The 25,536-nt window shown below is 29.2% G+C and overlaps 1 protein-coding gene across 2 annotated transcripts in view; it reads right to left on the bottom strand.

Annotated features, from left to right (window-relative positions):
• The window catches only part of P5CS (Delta[1]-pyrroline-5-carboxylate synthase), a 264,054-nt gene that overhangs the window by 92,160 nt on the left and 146,358 nt on the right, over positions 1-25,536 (bottom strand). For both annotated transcript variants that reach the window (XM_075365901.1, XM_075365902.1), the window contains one exon: positions 25,026-25,190. In XM_075365901.1, the coding sequence (XP_075222016.1) occupies positions 25,026-25,190 (165 nt within the window). The remainder of the gene's footprint in view (positions 1-25,025; positions 25,191-25,536) is intronic.

Below are 25,536 nucleotides of genomic sequence, written 5' to 3'. Positions count from 1 at the left end.
ATTTCGAAGACGAGAGTTCTAAGATTCAAATCCTTGTAAAGGCAGTTATTTTTATACGGATTTGAATACTAGATTGTGGATACCGGTGTTGTTTGGTAGTTGGGTTTCAATTAACCACACATCTCAGAAATGGTAAATCTGAAATTTTACAAGACTACACTTCATTTACAATTATACGTATCGTCCTCATTCATCCTCTGAAGTAATATCTTCTTGTGGTTCCGGAGGTATACAGAAAAAGAGAGAATCACCTTTTTATCATTCTTTCTTGTTTTCATCTTTTCCTGTTCCTAATGTGTGAGCTGTATGTTCAACTTGTCAACAATAAACTACTCCGTGGCTCAATAGGATGAGGGTGATACGGTGTATAAATCGGTGTAGTCTTGTACGAACTCAGGCCAAGGTTTCCTGAAATTTATTGTTAACTGAACCCAGACCACCAAAGTACACCGGTATCCATATTCTAGTTATCAAATCCGAAATTTTCGCCAGCACCACTCGCTAACGATCGTTTCCGAACCAATGTACATATGAACATTCTTTTCACCAGTAGAAAATGTCTTAAAAGTTTGATACATTCTTCGTGAGCCATTCAGTAAAATAAATTTTGATAAAGTAAAATTGTCACAATATAAACCTAAAGTTACAGATATTCATTTCTTATATCTTTTAATATGCCTTTTGAATCACGAGAGGTTACCGATCTTATTAACTTTATTTTTATACGGCTTTTGCAATAAATATTTCATTCAGATAATATTATTATTTTTTGGTATTTTAAAATACCTTTGTTAACAAAGGAAAACGTATAATAAAACATAATAGAGATAAGTTATGAATCAGGTAATGCAGAATATTTTTCTTTGAAACATTTTTGCTTTTACATCTGCAATTTAAAAGTTAGATGCCAAAAAAAGGAAAGTGACCAATTTATATACGTCTACCACGGTAACAATTCTGAGCTTTACTTTCACACGTACTAATTTATTTACACAACCGTACATGACCGTACATGCTTACAAATGATGCAGCTATATTTTCTATTTTAAAAAACTGAAAAAATAATTTATTAAGGAGAATACTTGGCGGAGGGAAAATATAAAGAAAATAACACCGGTCATTTTAATTTAATTTCGTTTGTTCTTGCTCGCTATGATCGAACATGTAAAACGTATTATAAATTAATTTCTGATAGATGCAAAATTTGTGATTTTATGCGATAAACACGACCGACATTCTTTCAACTTTGTATTATACGACAAAATATAAAATTACAAAAAGTTTTTTCGAGATTAATCGAAAGTTTTCTTATGGATTGAATACTAATTCTATACTTGCTGTTTTTAAAAACTATTGATTTTTAACGTTAAGTTTCACAAAAAAAAATTGAAAGATCTTAACTTTTATTACATCTATACTAACATTAATTCTTTATTTTGAGCTTCTATAAAAATGTTGAATAATTTTATTAAAAAAAAATTCACTTCTTTCATTCTTACTTAAACTCACTTTTATACCTTTTATAAAAAAGCATTCTAAATGCTATTTTATATAAAAGGTTCTTTGCAATTAAAAATTTTCGATTTTTTCCTTCAGCAGTTCATTAAAACACTTTTTTTGTTAATTTAAAGAGCTGTAGATAATACGTACACCCACTAGATAAGTTGTTAACGTATGAAAAATATAAAAAAAATTTGAATGAGCGAAAGCAGAGACTTCATTTTTCTGTGAACATGAAATATCTCACAGATGAGTGACATGTAAATTGGATTAAATTAGGAAAAAATAATGCTGCTTCAGATCGATATTGATTTAACAAGTAAAAATGTTGAAATAATGTAATAAATACTTATAGTCTCCATCCCAGTCATGCAGTAATCGCTTAATTGTTGGGAATTGTCCGATGGATATCTGACTTAAATGATTTCAATGTTTTATAAGATGACTACGATTGTAAGGAGAATTTGCAATAGTATAAATGCGAAAATTGTCTGTTTGTTTATTGTCAACAGTATCACGCGAGAACCAGCCGACCGATTGATTTCAAAATTTCAGGATACATTCGTGTTATCCCAGGGAAGGTTTTAAGCAATAGATTGAGACCCTAGTCCCCTTGGAGGTGAAGTTGTGAATTAAAGATATTCATTAAAAAAACAAGAATTAATCCTTTTTCTCTATTATATTTCTGTCACCATGGGAACAAAAATATAATGAAGTAAAATGACTGCTATAGTTACTAGTATTCTGTCTTATAAAGTTTTAGTTTTTTCAAATATTTATAAAGTTTGTATATTCCCTTCTTCGTCATTTCCTCTTTTTTTGTACATAACGTCATTATTCATTTTTCTTCTTCTATCTTCCATGTAGTTTTTCAATATTTTTCATTATGCCCTCTAAGAAGAGATCGAATCTAGAACGATTATCAAGTGCTGTTAATCGTAGCCGGGTTTCGCGAAATCAAGAAACAAAATCCCAAAATCCCCAAAACATTGGATTTTGAACTTTTGTTTAAATGCAGTAATTAGCCCTAATTGAGAGCTTTTCAACGATATATCATAAGAGGTACTTATTTTCATTGGTTTCAGAGTTATAGACAAATAAAATTTTAATTAACGAAATGTTTGGACTTACAAGGCACCGATGTGAAGGCACATCGGTTCGAATCCGACTTTTTTTAATTCAATCTCTTTTTTTAATTTAAATATATTGATTTATTAACAGTTATTAACCACTGATTGTAAAAAATGTTTTACAATAAATAATAATTCAATAATAACAATAAAAAAAACAAAATCAGTTATTAATGAAATAACATTTTATATACTTTTAAAAATTTGTATATGTAATTTAATAGGCGTACAAGGAAGTCATTTAGTGTCCCCATCAGATTTGGTGAAACATCTGATTATTCGTTTTTGTTTTCTTTTTTTTTGATGGTTTTATCATAATTATTTAAACAACATAGTATCAGTTAGATATAAGACTTACATTTATTTAAAGAGTAATGAAGGGACTTTTACTCCATCCTAATGTTTCAGGTAAGATTGTTGAATTAATAATTGTATAAATATTTGATGTTAATAAAAACTAATATTTTAGCAATTGTGTAACTCTCCACTTCATTAAAGAATTGGAAGATCGTATCTCATTTTCAAATGAAATAAGTTTAAATGAAATGCAGCAAAAAATGTGTATATGTAAATTAATAGGCGTACAAGGAAGTCATGTAGTACCAACATCAGATTTTTTTAATTTAAATTACAACTTTCGAATTTGAGGAGGATAATACATAACAATGAAAGTTTTAACCGTATAAATATTAATTTTATTAATCTTAACTTTATCTGTAGATATGATTATATAGAAATTCATAAAATCTAATAAAACAAAGCTAAATAAGAAGCAGAAGTGGTAAAAACTTTTTTTCACAGATATTCAGATCATTTCAGGATTCTTCAGTTTGATCTTATATCGTTTAGAGAGGGATTCGTGTACATTTTTCCTTATTGTGATCATTAAAACTAATTTAATCGATTGCGTACATTCCAATTTACGTCTTTATATTCTGCTTCAGTATTCAAAATATATCTAACGTCTTTAATTTCGACTTAGGTTGATTTCCCCTTAATATTACGATTAGATTATTTTATGATTTTGGGATGAAAGCCATAATAAGTTTATTATTATCATCACTTCGGGTTACATTTTTTGTTAAATTCTGAAATACGTTTTACTTATTCACTACTTTTTAAAGCCGATATTAATTAATTTTTCGTTAAAAACTTATAAAATTAAAAATTAAAACTTAAGTTGATAAAGTAAACTTTTTATTTAATTTAAGCAATCTATAGTGTAATTAATACTTATAATTTTTGGTGATAATTCGATATTTATCTCCCGTCTGTAAAAACTTTAATCGAAGCGACATTAATTGGATTAATGAAGATAAAGAAAGGGACAGATGTTAAATAAAGTATGACTCATATTATCGGAAAGAAAGTTTCTTTATTACATGTACAGTTTTAAAACCAAGATAACTCATTTTTTTTTTTAATAGTGGAAATATATATTTTAAAAGTCATCCATTATATAACATGTGTAGGTTTCTCTTTGTGTAACTCTTCTTAGAAATAAATTATTATTGCTATTTATATTTGCATAACATTACATCTTATTTGTTACAGTAGACAATAAAGGAAATATATTAAATTCGAATCACGTCTCTTTTCATCAAAGGATATGTATTAAATAATTTAATGTGATAACCGCATATAAATTATTATTAATTTAAGCCGATTTAAAATGCAATTATAGAATAAGAGAAATATATTTTATAAGTTTTTCAAATTATTAAATAAAAACCAGAGACTCAACAAAAGATTAAATTAAAAAATGTAATATAAGATAAAAAAAAATCTTTCTAGAAATTACCTGATTCGTACCGGAAAATGAGCTTTGAATACAAAGAAGCAATATTCGGATGAATGGACAGTAATAATTAATAAGGTGTTTTCATCCTTGTATATAAAAGGAGAATTTGAAAACAATTATTTTTATGCTTCTTGCAGCATTTCTACAAGCTTATTATATGATATTCCACTTTAATAAAAATTTGAGTTTTGAGAATAATGGAAGCCTTTACGCTATTAGCACACGCATGTGCGCGCGCGCATACCTACCCACCCACAAACGCGCGCGCGCACATAACAGAAAATAACAATAGCACAAGAGATTTTATTATTTTACAGTAATTCCAGCATAATTATACTTAAAAAATTCTGTCTTAACTTCTATTACGGTTATAAAAAGGTTATGGAACACAAATTCACCGTAAATAAGTGTGAATCGTGTTGATTCACACGGTAAAGTCTCCTACACTGTGGGTTGTTTCTGATGCATGGCTTACACACACAAATAATTAAAAAATATTTATAATTTTATTTAAATATAATATTTTTTCGTTTATTTAATTCAATGATTCTAATAAAAGCGCGTGCGTATACCGTATTTAATTCGCGCGGGTTTGACGGTACTAGCGGCGACGGTCGGAACTAACTAAATTAATGTAATTTAACAATTAAATTCATTGTAATTTCACGGTATTTTACAGTAATTTCACTGTATTTTCACAGAACAAATTTCGCTTGAACTGATGTAGCCAAGAGGTTTAACGCACCAGGTACCGAGTGAACCGGTCGATCGAGTCCATGACCTAGCCAAACCGAGTAATTTTTTACACTTTAAATATTATTCATTTATATAATACTACCGCTGCCCTGTGACGTCACAACATAGCAATCAAATACAACAGAATTTTTGGGGCGGGAGATGCGATTTTGCAAAAATATTTTTTGCAAATATTGTAATTTTTTTATTATTAAAAAATGCGCCTAAGAAAAATATGACCTTAATTAGGCGAAATATCGAGATACTGTGAGGGTGGCCTTGCTCTACAGTCTCACTCCCATGACCTTTTAAGTTGAAAGTTTAATGGTATCAATTTCCCATATATAGAAGTAATCTGACCAAGTTTGGACAAATTCGGTCCAATAATTCTGGAGATATAAGGTAATTTATAGGCCAACAACGCACGCTCACACACATACACACACACACACACACACACACACACACACACACACACACACACACACACACACACACACACTCGCGCGCGCGCGCGCGCACACACACACACACACACACACAGCTATCTAGTATCAATGACAATGACAAAGAGCTACAGCAGAGCTATAGCTCTGCTATAATCTAAACGGGAAATCTAAACGTGTGTACTCTAAACGGGAAAATATAATATCAATGTCTACCTTTACCAAACTCACCAACGGAACTGTGTTATTTCCAATTTAACGTTTTTTTTTTTTGGAACATAAAGGACAGCGTCGCTTTTCGAAGTTTTCGCAAGTTTTTTAGTCCTTTGCCGGCTTTTTTATTTTATTTTAAAAATAAATAAAACAATTATAATAAAAAATAAGTTAATTATGATACTTTATCGCGATAACTTTAGTTAATAATATGTTATTTTCAAAAACAAAAATTACTATTATTAAATGCTGAAAATCCATGCATAAAAATTGCCTGTCCATTCCAAAGAAATAAAAAGGTACCAACTCTCTACAGTTAACACAATATTCACTTATATATATATATATAATTAAGTTATTAAATAAAAATATTTACATGTTAAAATATCCTGAAAAAAATTTTGTAACACACATTTCAGAACTATAAAAAAAAACAACAAAAGTTTTATTAACTTAACGGCTTCATTCAATAATTATCTGTTACTTAAATTTTTCCGAAAAGTTTTCCAAGATCACTAGACAAAAGTTATAAATCAAAGGGAATCAACAATTGAAAATTAAAAGAAAATAATAAAACAATTACATTATCAGGTTGAAAATTAATAAGGCATATAAAACCATAATTTTAAGAAATTCAGTTTAATTGAGGCATGATTTTAATACATATCAGTTAAGTTTCCATTATATATAACAAATTATTTTTATTTAATAAAGTCCTGTTTATTTAATTATACTGTTCTTCATTCATTTACTTGCAATGAACATTTAAAAAAAAAATTAATTGAATTTAAGCTAGAATTATAAATAAACGTTTTGGTAATGGTATTTTTATTTCGTTTAAAATTAACTTTTTTTTATCATGTAGCTGGTTACTTGTTTTTGTTTATAAAAAAAAAATGGCTTTTATTTATATGGACAGGATTGTTTTTCACATCAATATTTTATATAAAAATAAAACTTAAAATTATTATTTAAATTTCAACTTTCTGAAATGGGCGTCAAATTAACGGTTACAAAGTTGCAGTTTGTTTTTTACCGACTTCCCGAAGAAAAGTAAAGTATTACTTTCGGTTGCACGGTGGTGAAATTGAATCTTCTTTACATTTTAAAGTATGAGGAGTACGAAAAACTTCATTCATGTATAAAATTTTGTGGCTCAAAAGTCTCAAAAATAACATTCATGTATAATATTGCATGGGTCGAAATTCTCCAAAACTACTAGATCAGTTTCAATGAAATTTAGTTATGTTGTAGTAGTGTACTCAAGTGAGATGAAAGTTTGCCTTTGACTTTGTCAACCAAACTATTGGCTGGCTTAGGGTGGACGGACGAACGGCGTGTGAACGGGGTGTATCAGGGTGTGATTTAACCAGATGACATTATCCGATTACTAATAACATGACACATTTGTTTATAAAATGCAAATACAGTACAATGGCTAGTAGCTACACTAGACACAGCAATTGTCGAGAGGCAAACTTTCAGCTCACGTATTGCATCTGAAGTTGTATATATGAAAATTGGTTGAGTCCTCCTTCAGTTACGCTCAATTTAAGGTCAACAAAGAACATAACCTTAATTTGAAATTATGTTGACTTAGTATTGGTGTGTTTTTCATACGGGCTTACGTAGTGAGTCACAATTGTGAGTGAAAAAATAATTATACAAAATATATTAAAATAAAATAACGAAAATGGGTCTACTTTCGCAGAACTGTTAGAAAAATTCTTTTTAGCAACATGTCAAAATTTAAAGAATTGAAACATTTTTTTTACTATTTCGTGCGTTTTTAAGTTCGTTTTATTATATTTTTGTTAAGTTAAAAGAAAATATTCATACGTGTAAGTAGAGGGAACGAAATTATGTATAAAATTATATCTTCAGACTAAATTAGATTTTTTGTTTTTGGATTTGATAACCGATTGGATAACAATTTTTACCATAATATGAGTGTTTGAAATCATTTAAATAAATAGGTTTTTTTTTACAATTAAATGATTACAATATTATAGTCTAAAAATGAACGTAGCTACTTTTTAAACTTCAGAATGCAGATTTTGTTTTTTTACTAATGTCGAAGTTTGAATGCAGCAAATGTAAAAAAATAATATAAATTTCCAGAAGATTTATGTGTGTACGTGTGTTATCTCGTATGTTGATTAATATCCCCGGATAAACTTAACATAAATTCTTTGAAATTAGCTAAAAAAAACTCTATGTGTGGGGCAATGATGAAATTAAATTTTGGAAAAAGTAGGGGAGGGGTAATTTTTGCCATTTTGAATTATTTTTGTACAGAGGTTAAAAAAATTGGCTTTAGTTACGATGAGAGTACTTTATTAAATTATTTAAAATTCCAAAGTTTTAAGTTAATCGGTTTTAGGGATGAAGAGATGCTGAACATCATTTCTAACAGTCTTGCTTCATATTTTGAAAACTTGTTGACCAAAAATGTTAAAACTTTTTTCACAAATATTTTGCTGTATTTATATCCTGCTTTGGCTTGTTTCTCGATCCATTAGACATGGATACATTACGCTACCAATATGTTTTTCTTATTTTTTCCCTCTCGCGTTACTCTGTATATCTATTGGTCGATTGGCCAAACTTAAGTATGTGATTTCATTTTATGAATAGAAATGTAATATTTTGCTTCTATTTCCATCTGTCCTTTATTTTGTGTTTTTTCAATAAAAGTCTATTTCTTAACGAAGGATTCAGATATTCTAATAAAATTTTTATCCATCTTAATACAAAATAAATACGTTTGAATATTTTACACTTGGAAATAATAAAATGGCGACCATTAAAATAATTTAATTATTAATAGTTCCATTAGTTTTATTCCTTAAATGTTAGTTTTATCTAATTATTATTATTTTTTAAATGTTAAGCTTTTTATTGTGAATAAAATTCCACCTCATTTGTTCAGATCGATTTACAAACAGTTAAAATATGGCTGAAATTATTTAAGTGGATTCCAAAAGGTATACGTGAAAACAGGCTCACAATTGTCAGACTCATTACATCAGTCTGCACCCATACCGAAAAGGGGATTAACCTTTTAGAAATTATATTTAAAATACATTATAATTTTAATAATAAAAACGTCATTATTTAGTCAAGGGAACAACTGGAACAATGAATTTTTTTGAGGTAAAAACATTATTTTATCAAGGTCAAATCCAACTAAAATTTGTACTTTTTTGTAACATTTGATGTTTTCTCAGAATTGTTTTGTAAATATTGCATAATTTATCATTAATATTTAAAAACCGTATGGCATATTTGAAGTAAAAATCTGTTAAGAGGACACCTGGAAAGTCTATGTAACCATTTGCCAGCTTTTTTCATAAAGAATTCTAAACATTCTACTTTAAAAATATAAAAAATTCTATTAATATTTTTATAAGATATTTACGGCAATCATTCCATCTGACAGTAATCATTTTCATCATTATTTAATATTCTTATTTACATATTATATTAATATGTATTAACCTGTTTCAAAAATAATTATTTGTTTAATAATAATAATAATTATTTAATTTTCAATATTCTTCATAAAGGCATCATTACACGTTTTCATATATTCCGTTTTTTATACTATTATTTTCTTATTCCCTCTGTTTGGTTTCTAAATGTGTTTATTTAGCTTTATAATGTATATGTAACATACGCTCTGAAAAAGACGGGAAATGATTTACATCATCTCGTTTCTTTCAATATTTTCACTCTTTTCCGTTTTTATTCCAGATTTCATTACTGATGTTCAGTAATATTCTATATCTCTTGTTTTTTATAAAGTTTATACAGATTTTAACTTCGAAATCTTACAACTCTTAATATTTTTAAAAATCTCTTTTTATTATTTATGTAGGAAAAGTACATTTCTTTACATCCTTTTAAAAGTTATGGCTTTATCCTAGTTTTCTACAACTTAATATTCTAAATTTAAACGAATTTAAAAAAAAATAAAATTCATATTACTTATTAATTTGTTTTAGTACTGTTTAGATAACATATATTGAATTCAGTATATTACTAGGCGATCAGAGCTCGCTCCACTCGTCCTTCCCATTTAGCCAGGGGGCTTTGCCCTCTGGACCCCCACTGTGTTCGTTATACTCATGGTTCTGAGAATAATGCTGATAAATAACAATTAAAGCCTGAAAAGCTCTCTTTTTTCCCTCGCTCCAGTGTTTCCCTCGTTCTTGACGTAGAAGCTCTGATACCTCCTAATGGGCCTAGCGCCTCGATATATGGCTTAAAACCTTCACTGGGATAACATAAATGTATCCTTAAAATTTGAAAGCAATCGGTCGGTTGGTTCTCGCGTGATGCTCTGATACCCTCTACACACCCCTACGAATATTTCTAAAATAATCAAGTTTGATGCAAACTGCTAATTGGTGTCATCAGGTCATCTTTGGTCCTCTATTAGAATGATATTTCTTTTCTTTGATTTTTTTCGAAAACTATAGAGATACATTAAACAATCTGAAAATGTTATTACTTACAAAAGATTGTAAAACAAGAAATGAGATTGTAAATTTAGCTTATGAAAAATGCTGAAAATATTACTTGTGAAAGATTGCAAAGTATTCTTTCGCAAAAAATTATAATACAGCAGCAGAAGTATTCTTTAATCGAATTTATTTAATCAATATTTAATGATTCTTTAATCGAAATTTTATGATTTAATGTATACAATGTTTTGTGCCAGAACCCTTCATCTGCATCTAATAACAACAAATGTTATTGACAGCGACATATGTTGTACGAATTAAAAATATATTGTTGTTCTATGTTATCAGTAAATAACTACTTATAATTTATGGATCGCAAATTAATATAAATTGATTTGAAGTTTCAAGGATAAAAGATGTAAAAAACATCATTAAAAACGTATGGAAAACCTGTAGAAAAAAAAATCTGATGTTGACACCATATATTTCCTTGAACGCCTATTAAATTACATATAGGTAAACATTTTTAAAAGTATATACAATTTTATTTCACTAATAACTTGTGATTTTTTTTCATATTTTTTATTTATTGTTGTTATTGAATTATTATGAATTTCTTTTACAATCAAAAGTTAATAATTATTATTAATAAATTAATATATTTAAATTAAAAAAAAAAAAGGTTAAAGAAAGGAGATGAAGTCTGATTCGAACCAATGTGCCTTCCCCTTGCAAGATCCAAGTAGCTCATTAAAATGTTATTTGCCTATAACTCTGGAGCCAATTAAAATAAGTACCTATTAAAATAAGCGATAAATCGTTGTAAATCTCTCAATGGGGACTTATTAATGCAGTTAGGAAAAAGCCCAAAATTCAAATTGTTTGGGTTTTGAGAGTTTTTGGACACTTTTGATCCAGTTGATTGCAATCAAAAGGGGAGGTGCACAATTAGTACTTACAACAGTCCTAAATCCAAAATTTCAACATCCTACAGTTAGTCGTTTTTGAGTTATGCGAGATACATATGTACGCACATACGTATGTACAGCTGTCACGTCAAAACTAGTCAAAATGGATTCAGGTAGTGTCAGAATGGATATTTCCGTTGAAATCTGAAAACCGAAATTTTTTGGGATTAAAATACTTTCTAAGTACAAGGAAGTAAAAATTATACGTGATGAAAAAGTAAAGTTTTCTTTTTTCGTTTGTTATCAGCCATTTAATTAATTTAAAAGTATTATTTTTTTTACTCTATAATAATCGTGTAATTTTTACATTTTACAATCTTACCTATCCTATACTCATACTATATCAATTATTAGTTTCACGTAATATTTATTATATTCTTTTACTTCCTCATGGTATCGTAAAGATTTCTATTTTTTTACATACATCCACTTATTCGGTCATGTTATTCTAACAAACTTGCTAAACAACTGAAACTAAAATAGTTTAAAATTCGAATATGTAAAATAAAACTAGTCTGTAAAATTTTATTAAACACAATACCGACATTAAAATCACTTTTCATTGTTTCATCTATAATTTCACGAAGTAAACGTTTAAAAAAGATGTTATAACTATAAAAAAAGTTAAAACTACAGAAAGAAAATTGGATTTATATTACAAATAAATGAACAGGATTCTTTTCGCACTAGCAAGTTATAATATTTGAAAAATTACTACTTTTTTCTTTAATCTTTTTAAAATTAATTTTTAATTGTATTTAGTCAGATCTATTGATTACAGAATTTTCAATACATTTATTAAAATTTATCTAAAAAATAATACAGAATTTAATTTATCTTATCTGTCAAAACGTTTGGTTGTATAAATGAGAAAAAAATTATGAAAAACCGTAATATAAATCAGTTTACCCCAGGATCGTTCTGAAAGTTCTCGCAACACAGTCACAGAGACACAGAGATGGCGCAAATATGAAAAAATGAGTGTATTTGTCAAGTATGATTCTTTAGATGACGTGCTACAAAATTTCAGATGCATGCGTTCAGTTCCTTGATTGTGGCGATCGAGTAAAGCAAACAAGATTTGATGTTTTCTGAAATATGGATAAAATTGAAATTCCAGTTGTTACGAAGTACTTTAAAATGTTTAAAACAGACGAAGTTAAAAAATGGAGTTAGATTTTACTTTAAAGGATTCTTTCCTAAAGTTTTTGACGGTAAAAACGTGGGCTGCTAAATTTAAAAGAGGTCATACATAAATACAATGCTCCGGATCGCCCAAAAACCACTACGACCTACGAAATCGTCACAAAAATCCACAATATGGTACTAAATGATAGCCGAATGAAGATGCGTTAGCTCGATAAATCTTGTCTAGTACATTTTAAATGCTTTTTTGCTTATGATAAAGCTTTCTGCTCGATGGGTGGTAAAAGTCCCGCGTGAAAACGAGCTTCCCCTCGTTTGTTCTGCTCGTTTGTTAACAGTTAAAATAAACGAATTCGACTGAACACTTCTCAGGAATGTTTAGTCTCATTTAAACGCGATTTTGCTACATTCATTGACGTTTTATAACAGTAGACGTTTTACAACATGGATTCATCATTACACATTAGAGAACAAACTTCAATCCAAACAGTGAGAAACCGATTCTGGTAGTGTGCCAAGGAAAGCGAAATCGGTTTAATTTGTAGCAAAGATCATGATTACAGTTTTATTTTGATTCTCATGGTGTGGTGTACATAGACTTAATGGGAATAGGCAGGAATATCATAAAAGGCAGAAATATCCCTTCACTATTGAACCGTTTTAAAGATGCTATTCAGGTTAAACATCCACATCTGGCCAAAAAAACCTTCACCATCATAATACAATTTTATTTTTTTTGGTGAGGAGGGGGAATACCATTTACGTACACTCCATAAGGGGCAGTTTCGGACTCGCCATAGGTTCCGCAAGGTGTTAAAGAGAGTATGTGTTCCTGCGCCTTACCGACTAAATCTAATTCCCTTCACCAACTCCTCCCGTCCGGGTCCAGACCGGCATTGAAGCATTACCATGGCCCCGGCGGGCGCCTTCGTACTCATGGGATTTAGAGTCCCCGTTTGTCATCACCGTCACCGATCCACGCAAGTGCGGGCCAGCGATAGTTCAGCAGGGTGCTGTCCTTCACCTCTTCGTCCACCGGTCGTGTTCTTCTGCCTCTCTCAGAGGACTTTTCTCAGAACTATCATTCCGCTGGCGACACTGCAGAAATTCTACCGAGTACCCAGCTCAGTTAATCAACATTCCAGTTCTCTCGTCTATTTCCTTCGTACTAAGAATATTTGCTACCATACTTTACTTGATATCAGTTCCCATTATCTAGTTGCTTTCAATATAAATTCTATTACATTTTCCAGTGTCAAAATGGGTAGTTCAGGCGAGACTCTAAAAGTATTCCATCTGTCACAAACAAAGAACACATATTCCGGAGTATCTTTCCTTTCACATTATATACAGTTAAGTGAGGATCTTCTTTTGAACCTGTTTAGGTATGCCCAAAATCCTCTGTGGTCCGAAAGGAACTGCGTGAGGAAGTATGACACCCTCTACACCTCCTCCGGACCCAGGGATCAAGTCTGGGAATCAGACGCCTGGCCCACGCACCTTTAGTTGAAGTCTTCCCAAGACGCCTGCCATTCTTCCAGCAGTATTTGGATTGCCTGTTTCTTGGAAACCCCATCGTGAATTCTGGAAGTCAAATTAATTCTGAGGCTGATCGGTGGAATACCGGCTATTACTCCGACCGCTTCCCCGGATACTGTTCGGTATGCCATAGCAGAAGCAGTCGCCAGTCTATACTGGAATGACTGTAAAAGCCTACGGCTTCTCTTAATTTCTTGAACTGACCCCCAGGCCGGTGTCGCATCGTACACCTGCACACATGTTTCGTGTTTTTGTAACAAAACTACATAATCTACGCTTGAATTGCTTCCACATACACCGTATTTCCCCGCAATATTTTCTCTTCCCACATATGGAGAAATGACTCTCGGAAAGAATATCTATTTCAAATGATAACGTCAAAGGTGAGGTAACCGCTTATTTTGAAAAGCTGGGCAAATCGGATTATACTGAGAGTATTAAATAGTTGGAAGTTCATTGATCTAAATGAACTTAATTGCAAAGTGATAACGTTGAAACAAAACTCTGAAAAATCCTTTTTCTTTGTCAAACTTTCCAAACGACCCTCAATTTATAGTTTTTTAAATACTATAAGATTAATATTTGGTGTATTTCAAAAAAGTTATTAACATTTATTATTCGAGTTTATAATAAACGGAAGTATACAAATAGTGATAACAAAAATATGAGGTGTTTTTTTTGTTGAAATGTTTTTCTGTCGTGTAACAGAATTTTAGAATGTAGAATTTTGAAAAAAAGATATATGCTTAAAAAATACATATATAATAATACTTAAAAAAAATTTCATAAATATGTCAAATATGTCAAATATATTAATATTTAATTTCACCGGTAAAATGGCTTATAAACAAAAATGTATCATTCATAATAAAGAAAGATATTTATTTAATCAGTGCTTTTCTTAATAGAAGAAATTATTAGAAATATTAATATTTCACATTAAGCAACAAAACTATTATTATTCATCTACCTCAAAAAAAAAAAAAACTAACCCAAAGTTAGAAAACATATCCAAAGTTAGGAAATGAAAAGGACGTATTTACTCCAGTACATTTTTTTTTATATGTCGAAAGGTTTTTTTTTTATAGAAGAGATAAAAGTATACAAAGAATAAAGTAATAATACAAAAGATAAAAAAAAAAACATGTACCAAGATAACAACGAATGAGGTAGCCTACTCTACCCTTGAGACGAATGAAAGTGGTACAAAGTAGGAATAAAGATTCCAATTGGGAGATCATTCCTTATCCTTTTGCTGGGTATAAGATGATAGTCTATTTTTGAAACTATGATGTTTTGTACGAGAATAACATGATTGAGTGAAGTAAGTGAATGAATAGGAAAAGTGAGAGAAAAAATAAAGAAATAGAGAAATCTACAAGATTTTATTATGGGCATATACTATTTTTTTTTTTATGGAGCTACTTAATAATTTAAATTCAATGTACGTATATCAATCATGAAACATAAAAAAAATTTGATATTTGATTTTTTTCTCTGTACTAAATTTTTTCATTATTATATAAATGTGTAGACTACAGTTATTGAATCGTTCGAATTTTATAAATATAACAGTACTTTTTGTGATAAACATGAACTTTAAATAGTTTAGGTCTGAACCTAGACTTAGTTCAGGCTTAAACTTTGACCGAATAAGACGGCTTTTTGTAAATAAATATACTTTAGTATGTGCTGTTTTGTTTTATTTTGTAAGACTAACGGAAAGTAATGTGGGTAATTTTCATTCCCTGATGATGCTGATACACTGATGTGACGAAACATTTAGGAGAAAATATTACTATGGTAAATTCATAGTAAGATGATAACACAAATTATATATGTGTTTTATTAAAAAATAATATATATATATACTTTTCTTTTGTTCTTCAGTCATTTGACTGGTTTGATGCAGCTCTCCAAGATTCCGTATCTAGTACCAGTCGTTTCATTTCGGTGTGCCCTCTACATCCTACATTCATAAAAATTTATTTAAATATTCCAAACGTTGCCTGCCTGCACAATTTTTCCCATCTACATGTCCCTACAATATTAAAGCGAATATTCCAGGATGCCTTAGATGTGCCCCATAAGTCTCTCTTATTTTAATTATATTTTTCCAAATACTTCTTTTTACATCAGTTTGCCGCAATAAATCTTTATTTGTCACTTTATCCACCCAGCTGATGTTTAACATTCTCCTATAGCGCCACATTTCAAAAGTCTCTAATCTTTTCTTCTCAGGTAATCCGATCGTCCAAGTTTCACTTCCATATAAAGCTACGCTCCAAACATATACTTTCAAAAATGTTTTCCTGACGTTTGAATTAATTTTTGATAAAAGCAAATTATATGTATATATATATATATATATATATATATATATTTATGTAAACCTTTTGATTAGCACTTTTTAATGTACGGTATATATAAACTAGTATATTTAAAAAATAAATAAATATATATTGTGCCGCAGAAGACGTATATGCTTTTGATTTATTAGCAATCACCCATTCCCCCACGTACTGAAACTTTACAGTCCTTTTAACGAAGGTTCTAAAAATATACTGTAAAAATTTCAATCTTCTCGGTTTTATAGAAACAAAATGGGGGCTTTAAAATATAAACATCAATTTCAGATAAACCACATTTTTTATTCATTACAAAATAGCTGGTAAAAATTACAAAAAAAAACAAAAAAAAAAACAGATGAATTACAAAATGAAAACAACTCCTAAACTTATGAGAAATTTTTGTATGAATCAATTTAGAAAATACTTAACTCAAACTGAAATCCATCAACATCATTTAATAAATCCTGTGTATGCATTCGTAAAGAAATGTCATGGAATACGTATAATTTTTTCTTCAATGTCCCTCTTCAACTCTTCATTAGTGTTAAGGATATGGGAGTACACACGTTCCTTTAAATAACCCCACAAAATAAGTCACAGACAGTAAGGTCTAACCGATTTGGTAGCCAGTCTTAAAATTCACTTCTACGACCAATCAATCTAAGGACCATGAAAGTGAATATTTATTAGCAGTTTAGTGGGTTTGCAAATGAGGTACGGCTCAGTCTTGCTGAAAAATAGCAAATCTCATATCTGGAACAGTAAAATGAGGCATTATGTATTGATTTAATACTTCTAGGTATCTGCAGTCATTGTGTTGTCTGATATGTTGTAGGATAATAGGGTCATTGGCAGTAAACGTTGTCCAGACTGTAATGCCTTTTGATTTAAGCTGCTTTTGTCCAAGAATATGAGGGTTTTCGGTTTTGTAATAGTTACCGTTATACCTGCTTATCATAACGTTAAGATAGAAAGTAGATTCATCTGAGAATACAACTCGTTCATGCCAGTCTAAATGTACTCATGGTGCTCAATAATACGGGAACAAAACTTAACCCTTCTGTCTGGGCCATTCTCCAAAAGATTAAGAACCAATTGGTTTAAAAAAAATGTTCCTTATTCCTTTTTGTTATTCACTAGACAATCGGTTTTGGCATATTAGTATCTAAGGAAGATTTTCTTACTGAATTAGGTTTACCAGGAGATCGCAGTAATGAAGCGCACACCATTTTCTCTCTTCCTTTATCAATAGGCCGGCTGTACTTTTTAACCAAACTGCCAGTTTCCAACAACAAACAGTTTTACTATAAAATTAACATTTTGGTTGGTGGATTAACATCAGGAAATTCAGTTCTGAAATAACGTATGGACACTGTCAGATTGTCAAATGGAATAGCCCATGCACATTTAACTTTTTGTTCAGTTGTACTCTTAAATCCCATTTTAACAATTAAATGTTTATATAAGCAAGTTTATGATTATTTATTAACTTGTTTCATTCAATTTAAATAGCTGTTTAACAATACATCATCTGGTTTTAATGATTTTTACCAGCTATTTTGTAATAAATAAAAAATGTGGTTTATCTGAAATTGATGTTTACATTTTAAAGCCCCCATTTTGTTTCTATCAATCCTAGAAGGTTGAAATTCTCATAAAACATTTTTAAAACCTTCCTTAAAAGGTCTGTAAAGTTTCAATAAAATCCACTGGGGGAATGAGTGAGTGCTACTAAATCAAAAGCGTATTTTTCTTTGTAGGACACGGGTATTATATAAACCGTACGTTAAAAAGTTCTGATCAAGACGTTTATAAATATATAAACTAGGGTCATCCCAAAAATCCACCATGCTGTAATACATGTTAACCGAATGAAGTTACGAGAGCTTGATGACATTGCAAACATCTCGATAGTCCGTGTACACTACATTTTATACGGTGATTTGTGTATGAAAAATCCGCTCGAAGGGATGCCGCATTTAACAGTCGACAAAAAACGCAATCAACTGAACAATTATAGAGGATGTTTAGACTTATTTAAATGCGATACTGCTGCGTTTCTTCGACATTCAGTAGATGAAATACGGGTTCACCATTACATGCCAGAGACAACATTCTTAACAGCGAATGGGAACAGATGAAACTGCACCAAAGAAAGTGAAAACGGTTCCATCTGTAGGAAAAGGAATTTGTGGTGGGTACTCACAGATTGCCTGGGAAAAAGCAGGATCATCACCGGTTACTATTACTCTTCATATACTGGACCATCCTGAACCCGTAGGGAAAGATGCCCACCATGTGGAAGTTTCGGTCGCCACGCCACTCCTTCCGCACCTAGCTCTTGTGGACTTTACCTGAAGTCATCTTCAGAACCCCGGCATAAGGCATAACCTTGTTCTTTCCTCAGTCAGGATGCCACCGATGCGAATACCACATAAAGGTAAAGGCTTAACGTTCACTTCTGACGAAAAATAAGAGTGTTTTAAAAAGAAGTGATATACTTTTCGATTTGCTTTTACATTAGCCGTATTTACTGAATTTGGCTATCAGCGATTACTTACTTTTCAAAAACCTGAAGAATAACTCGCTGCACAAAGATTCACTTCAAATGATGAGAAAATCGTTTATTTTCAAAGATGGACAAATAGCATTATACTGAGGGTATTAAAAAAGTTGGAAATTTTTTGGTCTAAATGGGTCGAATTGCAAGGTGACGATGTTAAAAAATAAAAAAAAAAAAAATCTAAATTATCTTTTATTTTTACCTTATATTTTATAAGAATATAAAGAATATTTTTAAGTATAGTTTATAATCTTATTATAATATAATAAGTTATTTATTTTTATAGTAATAATCTAAAATTAATTTCAGTAAAAAGTAAAGAAAATCTGTAGGAAATATTTATTTGAAACATTTTAAAATCTATAAATATTATCTTTCAGTTGAATTTTTTAATGTTGTGTTCATATAATAAACCTATTTTTTATTGGATAAGAAAATTTCATTAGATGTAGGTCAAATAACTAGAAGTGATAGGAAGATCTTTTCATATTTTAGTTTGAAATTAATTCGCAAATTTCATTTAATTAAAAGTTAAGTAAAATAATACTGTAATTTTGACCTTTCTTAAAATTTTTATGAATGATCAAATTGTTCTTGTGTTTAAAAGCAGTTTTACCTTATTTAATTTGTTTAAATTAGTAGAAAATGTATTTAAAATTTTTGTTTCTTGCTTAGGTGTATAAAGGGACTTAGATACTGTTTCGTTAGAGATAAGAACGAAAATGATTTTAATTAAAACAGACAGTGGTATGATGTTTAATTAACACTCCATAACGCTTTTTAATGAACAAAATAAAAAATCCTTTATTAAGGATTTGGTCTGAAGTAGCCTGAATTAATACTAAATATCAACAAATAAAATAAAAGATAATATAAAACACAAGAAAAATCGAAAAGAAATGTAGATATAACGATTTTTTTTTAATAGGAGATTCATTTGAAATTTCTTTTTGTGGAAAAAGTAGTATAAAGGAAGCAAACTAAAATTAATTTATTTTAATAAATTTTTCTTGAAGTCTTTTATTATCTTATGTCCTGAAAATATAAATCACAATAATTCATGAACACGTTAAAACTGGCTAATTAATTCATGTTTTTTATATCCCCGAATGCAAAGGTACCATGAAAGAAATCACTAACAGTAGTAGTAGTGGTAATATTTTGTTATTTGCTAAAAGTGTACAAACAGAAAACCTAAAACGTTTGATACATGTGTAATACAAAACACACACACACACACACATATGTGTGTGTGTACACATAGTTATGTACGACCCACCGCGAGAGATTAAACTTATCTGTCACACTTTTGACTGTTTTATTCAAGGAACACTCTTTCTACCTGTAAATGTGATCTCATTATTGAACTAAGCTCCCGTAAATATCTTAGCATTATTACTGATCAGTACTTCAGTTGGAGTGAGTATAGTAAGACCTTTAGCGAAAAAAACTATGTAATACTTCGAATTACGTACGGTTTATAAATATCTTCACCATCTCATTAGTTGTATTATGTATTACATTCCCGATTTTAGCGATTTATGCTGCTATAAGAGCTATACTAAAACGGGAAAGTATGTAGATCGTTAAAAAAAATCTAAAACTTGGTCATTTCTAAGTTTTGTGCCGCTAGGCGCCATTGTAAAAAAGTAGATTTTAATAAATTGTAAGCAATCTGCGAAAAAAATTATTCCAATACTTCTAAACCCAAAAATCTATTTTTGTCAAACTGATATACGTATGTATGTTGGCCTGAATTTTGTCTTACAATTCTGAAACCGTTGACCGATTTTCTTCAAATTTGGTAGACAGGTACTGCAGCGAGTCTGACACTGCTTCAGCGCCCGTAAATGTAGTTTTAAGAGGGACCCAAATGTAGGCGTTTGGTTGATACTAATACACTGAAGAGGGGGTCAGTTGCTGACCTGTAGCCTTTCAACTAAGATTCTTATGTGCGACGACTTGAAGACGTAGCCCACACACTATATATTACAGGGGTTGACACGCCACTGAAAGATGAAAAGGTAGTTGGAGATCTTAAGAACTGCCTGGGTAGGTTTTCTTAATTGACTACGAACAGGTTGGATTTTGGGGCTGAGGCCGGAAAAACGGGCGTCCATTATTTTTAAAATTATTTTTTGCAAATATTATTTTTTAATCGATGAAATGTCCCCAAGAAAAATATGACCTTAATTAGGCGAAACCTCGCGATACTGAGGGTGACCTTGCTCTACGCCTCACTCTCTTGAACTTTTAAATTGAAAATTAATGGCATCAATGAAACCATATATAGAAGTAATCTGACCAAGTTTGGTCAAAATTTTCCAGTAGTTCTGGAGATATAAGGTGATTTAGAGGCCAAAACCGAACACACGTACATAAGAAAATTAACATCAAGAAAATTTCTATCCAGTTTTTTGGTTTTTTGGGTTCCTTAGGTGTCGGCCGGTCTCCGTGGCGCGATTGGTAGCGTCTCGGTCTTTCACCCGGAGATGCCGGGTTCGAATCCCGGTCAGGCGAGGCATTTTCACACACGCTACAAATCATTCACCTCATCCTCTGAAGCAATACTTAACTGTGGACCCGGAGGTTAAAAAAAGTGTCAAAACGTCAAGATCCGGTTAAAACCGCATATGCCCAAATTGGACCGATTACAATACTTTCTCTTTTAAAGCTATAGCGCTATCTAGACGGGAAAGTAAAAATTAAAGAAAAAAAAAGTTTTAGAACCTTCAAATAATAATTTCTTTCTTCAAATAATATTTTGAATATTGTACTGTTTATCAACTATTATTTTACTGTTAATTCGTTTTCCGATAGTGATATTAGTCCAAGGGTTATAAGTTATACAGATTACAAAAGGGCAGGAATTTATTAGATTAAATAACGAAAATAAAAGATAAATGTGAAGTTACAGTAGTTAAGTTTCCATTCCAGGAAATTGCTTTAAAATATTACGCTCATTTCAAGAGCATTAAATTCATTTTACAATCATTGGCTTCAGGTAATATGATGAGTAATTCTTTGTAACTGATATTAAGTAAATAAATCTGTATATAATCATAGTAATATTTAAAAAGGAAGTTTTAATTTATTATTAATAGGGTAGTACTTTTATTAAGGCTGTCTATTGGTAATATAAAATAGTAATAACGTTATTTAAATTGTAAAATTCAGTAATAAAAATTTAGCGCATAAATAATTTTAGTAATTAATTTAAGGAATTTTAGAGCAATTTATACTAGTTTTCTATTTATAGTTGAATAAATAACTGTTACAGCAATACTAATAAAAAAAAATATTAATTAATAATTAAAACATTTAAAAATTGTCATTTTAATAAAAATATTGCCAAATTAGTACTTTTTTTTTGAAAAAATATTTTTCGTCTTTCTTTTCTTACTTTACTTTTAATCATAAAATTTCTTTCTATACTTATTAGAACAATTGAACAAAGCTACTTTTTGTATTCACTGTGACAGTAATTTTATCAAACTGTAGTTAAAGAAAGAAAATCCTACAATTTCCTCTGATAATTAGTTAATTTTATTATTTTCTATTGGATTTTACTTATTTAAAAATGCAAATAAAAAAATTGTCAATGGTTGGATAACTTTAACTGCTATATTTAGACAGATTTTTATTATAAATACGCCATAAGATTTTTAAACACTTAATTATGCAACATTTGGATTCCAACTGCGAAAAAGATCAGAATATTTTATTAAAAATTTGGATCATATTAGAACTTATTGATCAAATAACGTTTTTACTTTAAAGGTACTGCAGTATTAAAAGTGTAATTGAGAAAAGATTACAATTCTTGCAAAAAAACTGCAGTTGTTCCCCTTGACCAAACGAAGTTTTTATCATTAAAATGATTTTATTTATAGAATAATTGCAAAAAAAAAAATTAAATAAAAAAACTGTTTCTTATTTGACCTCCATTTTCCACAGCTAAATCGTATAAGATTTTTAATAATAGCCATAATTTGAAAAACAGATTAAGTATTAGAAAGTATTAAAAATTCAAGATATATTTATTTTAGGTCGGTTTATTTTCAAGTGAAATACTTTTTCCATGATGTCTTCATAATTATTAGATACAGTTAAATTTTCAATTTTGAAGGTTAAAGTTTATAATAAATTTATATTTTTAGTACGAGTCTCATTCATACCCTTATTTTTTTGGCGGGGAGGGAGGTTAAAGGTTTATTTGGCATTAATAAGTTGGTCCGTATCGGTGAAATATTTTTTAACAAATTTTGTACTACTTCCTGGAAAGAAATTATTTCGTTTTACCTGATTAAATTATTGAATATAAATAGCTGAAATAGTGTTTTATACATTTTTATTTCTTTTAAAATAATCTTCAATACAGTTTTTGTTTTTAAATAAATGTTTATTTGGTAAAGAAAGAATAATACGATTTTCTGTCCTTTTTTCATTTGTTTCGCTTCAATACAAAAACCGATATTAAAAAGTCGGTATTTACTTTTTATTGGCTGTATTTACATTCATTTTCTCAGAATTAAATTCTCTACAAGTTTTTTTGTTACTAAATCTTCCACATTTATTAGTCATTTAACAAAGTAACTGTACTACAAACCTATAAAAAACTACTTTTTTGACACCGAATTTTGTGTTTTACGTCGGATATCTTAAAAATTACAGAAGTTACAGTTGTGGAACCTATTTTATCCTCTTTCCCAGCTCAAATTACATATAAACCCATCAACAATATTCCTTAATTTGGGTTCCAAAAATTACAGTAAGGCTTCATTTTATTAGAAGAGCTGAAATCCGGGCGAAATATTTCGCTAACCGTAACTCGAAAAGAAAACATTTCCAGAACTATGTTCATATGAACATTTTTCATTATTTTTATCAGTAAAACATGTTCTAAAAGTTCCTTCGTTTCTTCGTGGGATACTCTGTATAATATACAGAGACTTCGTGAATATAAAATGGAAACCCTCTATCGTTTATCTGTGCGGATCAAGGGAGAAAAAATACATTATCAATATAGCGTTGCAAAATATTTATAGTTAATAACCATTATATTACATAAAAGCAAATTTAATAATATTAAACAGACTATTTGAAGATACTAAATAAATAATTAAGTAAAAAAAATAAACTGTTTAGAACACATTAATGGAAATAATTAAAGCACATATTATTTTTAGTAGTTACAGCTTGTCTAAAATGTATGGTTTTGTTCTTAAAAAATAATTTTTTTATATTATATATTTTTTTACTTTTAATAATTAGAAATGGATTAAAATAATTTTTATTTACAGCTATTATGATAATGGTACATAATCAATATTTGGTTAGGTATTAAGAAAGAAAAAATATGTTAAAATAAAAAGTTCATTAAAATAACAAACATTTTCATTAAATTACATGAACATTTTAGAAATTTTCGACAGAATAACGAGGCTAAGTTGTTAGGCTATTCATTAAATAATCCATACTGAAATATATAAATGTATAAAATTAATCTACAAATGGTATTTGTGTATATGCTTCAGTTTTTTGATAAAATCTATAAACTGACCAACTGTAATAATTAATATGAAAATTTTAAGGAATATAATTATATAATAGTTATTCTAAATTATTAAAAGTGTATCATAACATATTCTATAATTATAGCATAAACTATACAAGTATAAAAAATATAAATATAGAGTAAAATATTTTTCACGCATATAATTATTTTTTTAGTAGCTACATCATTAGTTAAAAAACTACATAATAGTTTTTTAACATCAAGATTTTATTGATTTAAAAGCTTTTAGAATTTTAAAACTGATATCCAAAAATATACTTATTTAAATAGACCGAGTTATTATTACATTTAATTTTGTTTTCGTATATATAAAACATCTTTTTACAGATATTATTTTAGTTTTCATCACCTTTCAGTATTATAAAAGGTGCAATATATTTTTATCCAATAAAAATACATTTTGTTACTATACTTACACAAAAAAGAAGATTCCATCTTAATTAAAACGCCATATAAATCCGTAACCGTTTGGAAATGCCATTTAGAAACCATTATATTAAAATCTAATATTTTTTCACTTTTTAAAACATTTCACCTTTTCAGGATGTGCACTAAAATAAATTAATATAGTTTAATAAATACGTACCTTTTTGCCTCCTTTGACTAAATCGTTATCGGCAACTGGAGGCGGAGACACAGCATCGTTTGTGTTTATAATCGGTACAATATTAAGACTAATTAATTCAGAAAGAGTACTAAATAAATGCCTTCTTGTATCTTCGTTATAAAAATCAGGTTTGGTTACTAGAACCTAAAAAAGAGAAGATATATTATTAAAGTTAATTAGCAAATTTTACTTATTATATAAATTGAATTAAGCATTTAAAAAAATACAAAAAAACTCAGAAAATATAAAAGAAATCAAATTAGTTTTAAATTTGATTTCAAATATTTGTAATTATTTTTGTAACGTTATGAATATGAGTGTAATTAAGTTTATTTAATTTATTTTTAATGAGATTCGTGTTGATTCAAACGGTGTTTTAATTAATAATTCCTTAATAGTAATAATAATGGAAAATTAATTGTAATCTTTCATTATTACCTATTAGTTAAATAATAATAATTAAATGAGAATTTTCTTAATGCTGAGATTA

Source organism: Lycorma delicatula, chromosome 5 (assembly GCF_047948215.1).
Source record: "Lycorma delicatula isolate Av1 chromosome 5, ASM4794821v1, whole genome shotgun sequence".
Lineage (NCBI taxonomy): Eukaryota > Metazoa > Arthropoda > Insecta > Hemiptera > Fulgoridae > Lycorma > Lycorma delicatula.
The sequence above is the reverse complement of the archived record's forward strand: the minus strand, read 5'-3'. Positions and strand labels throughout refer to the sequence as shown.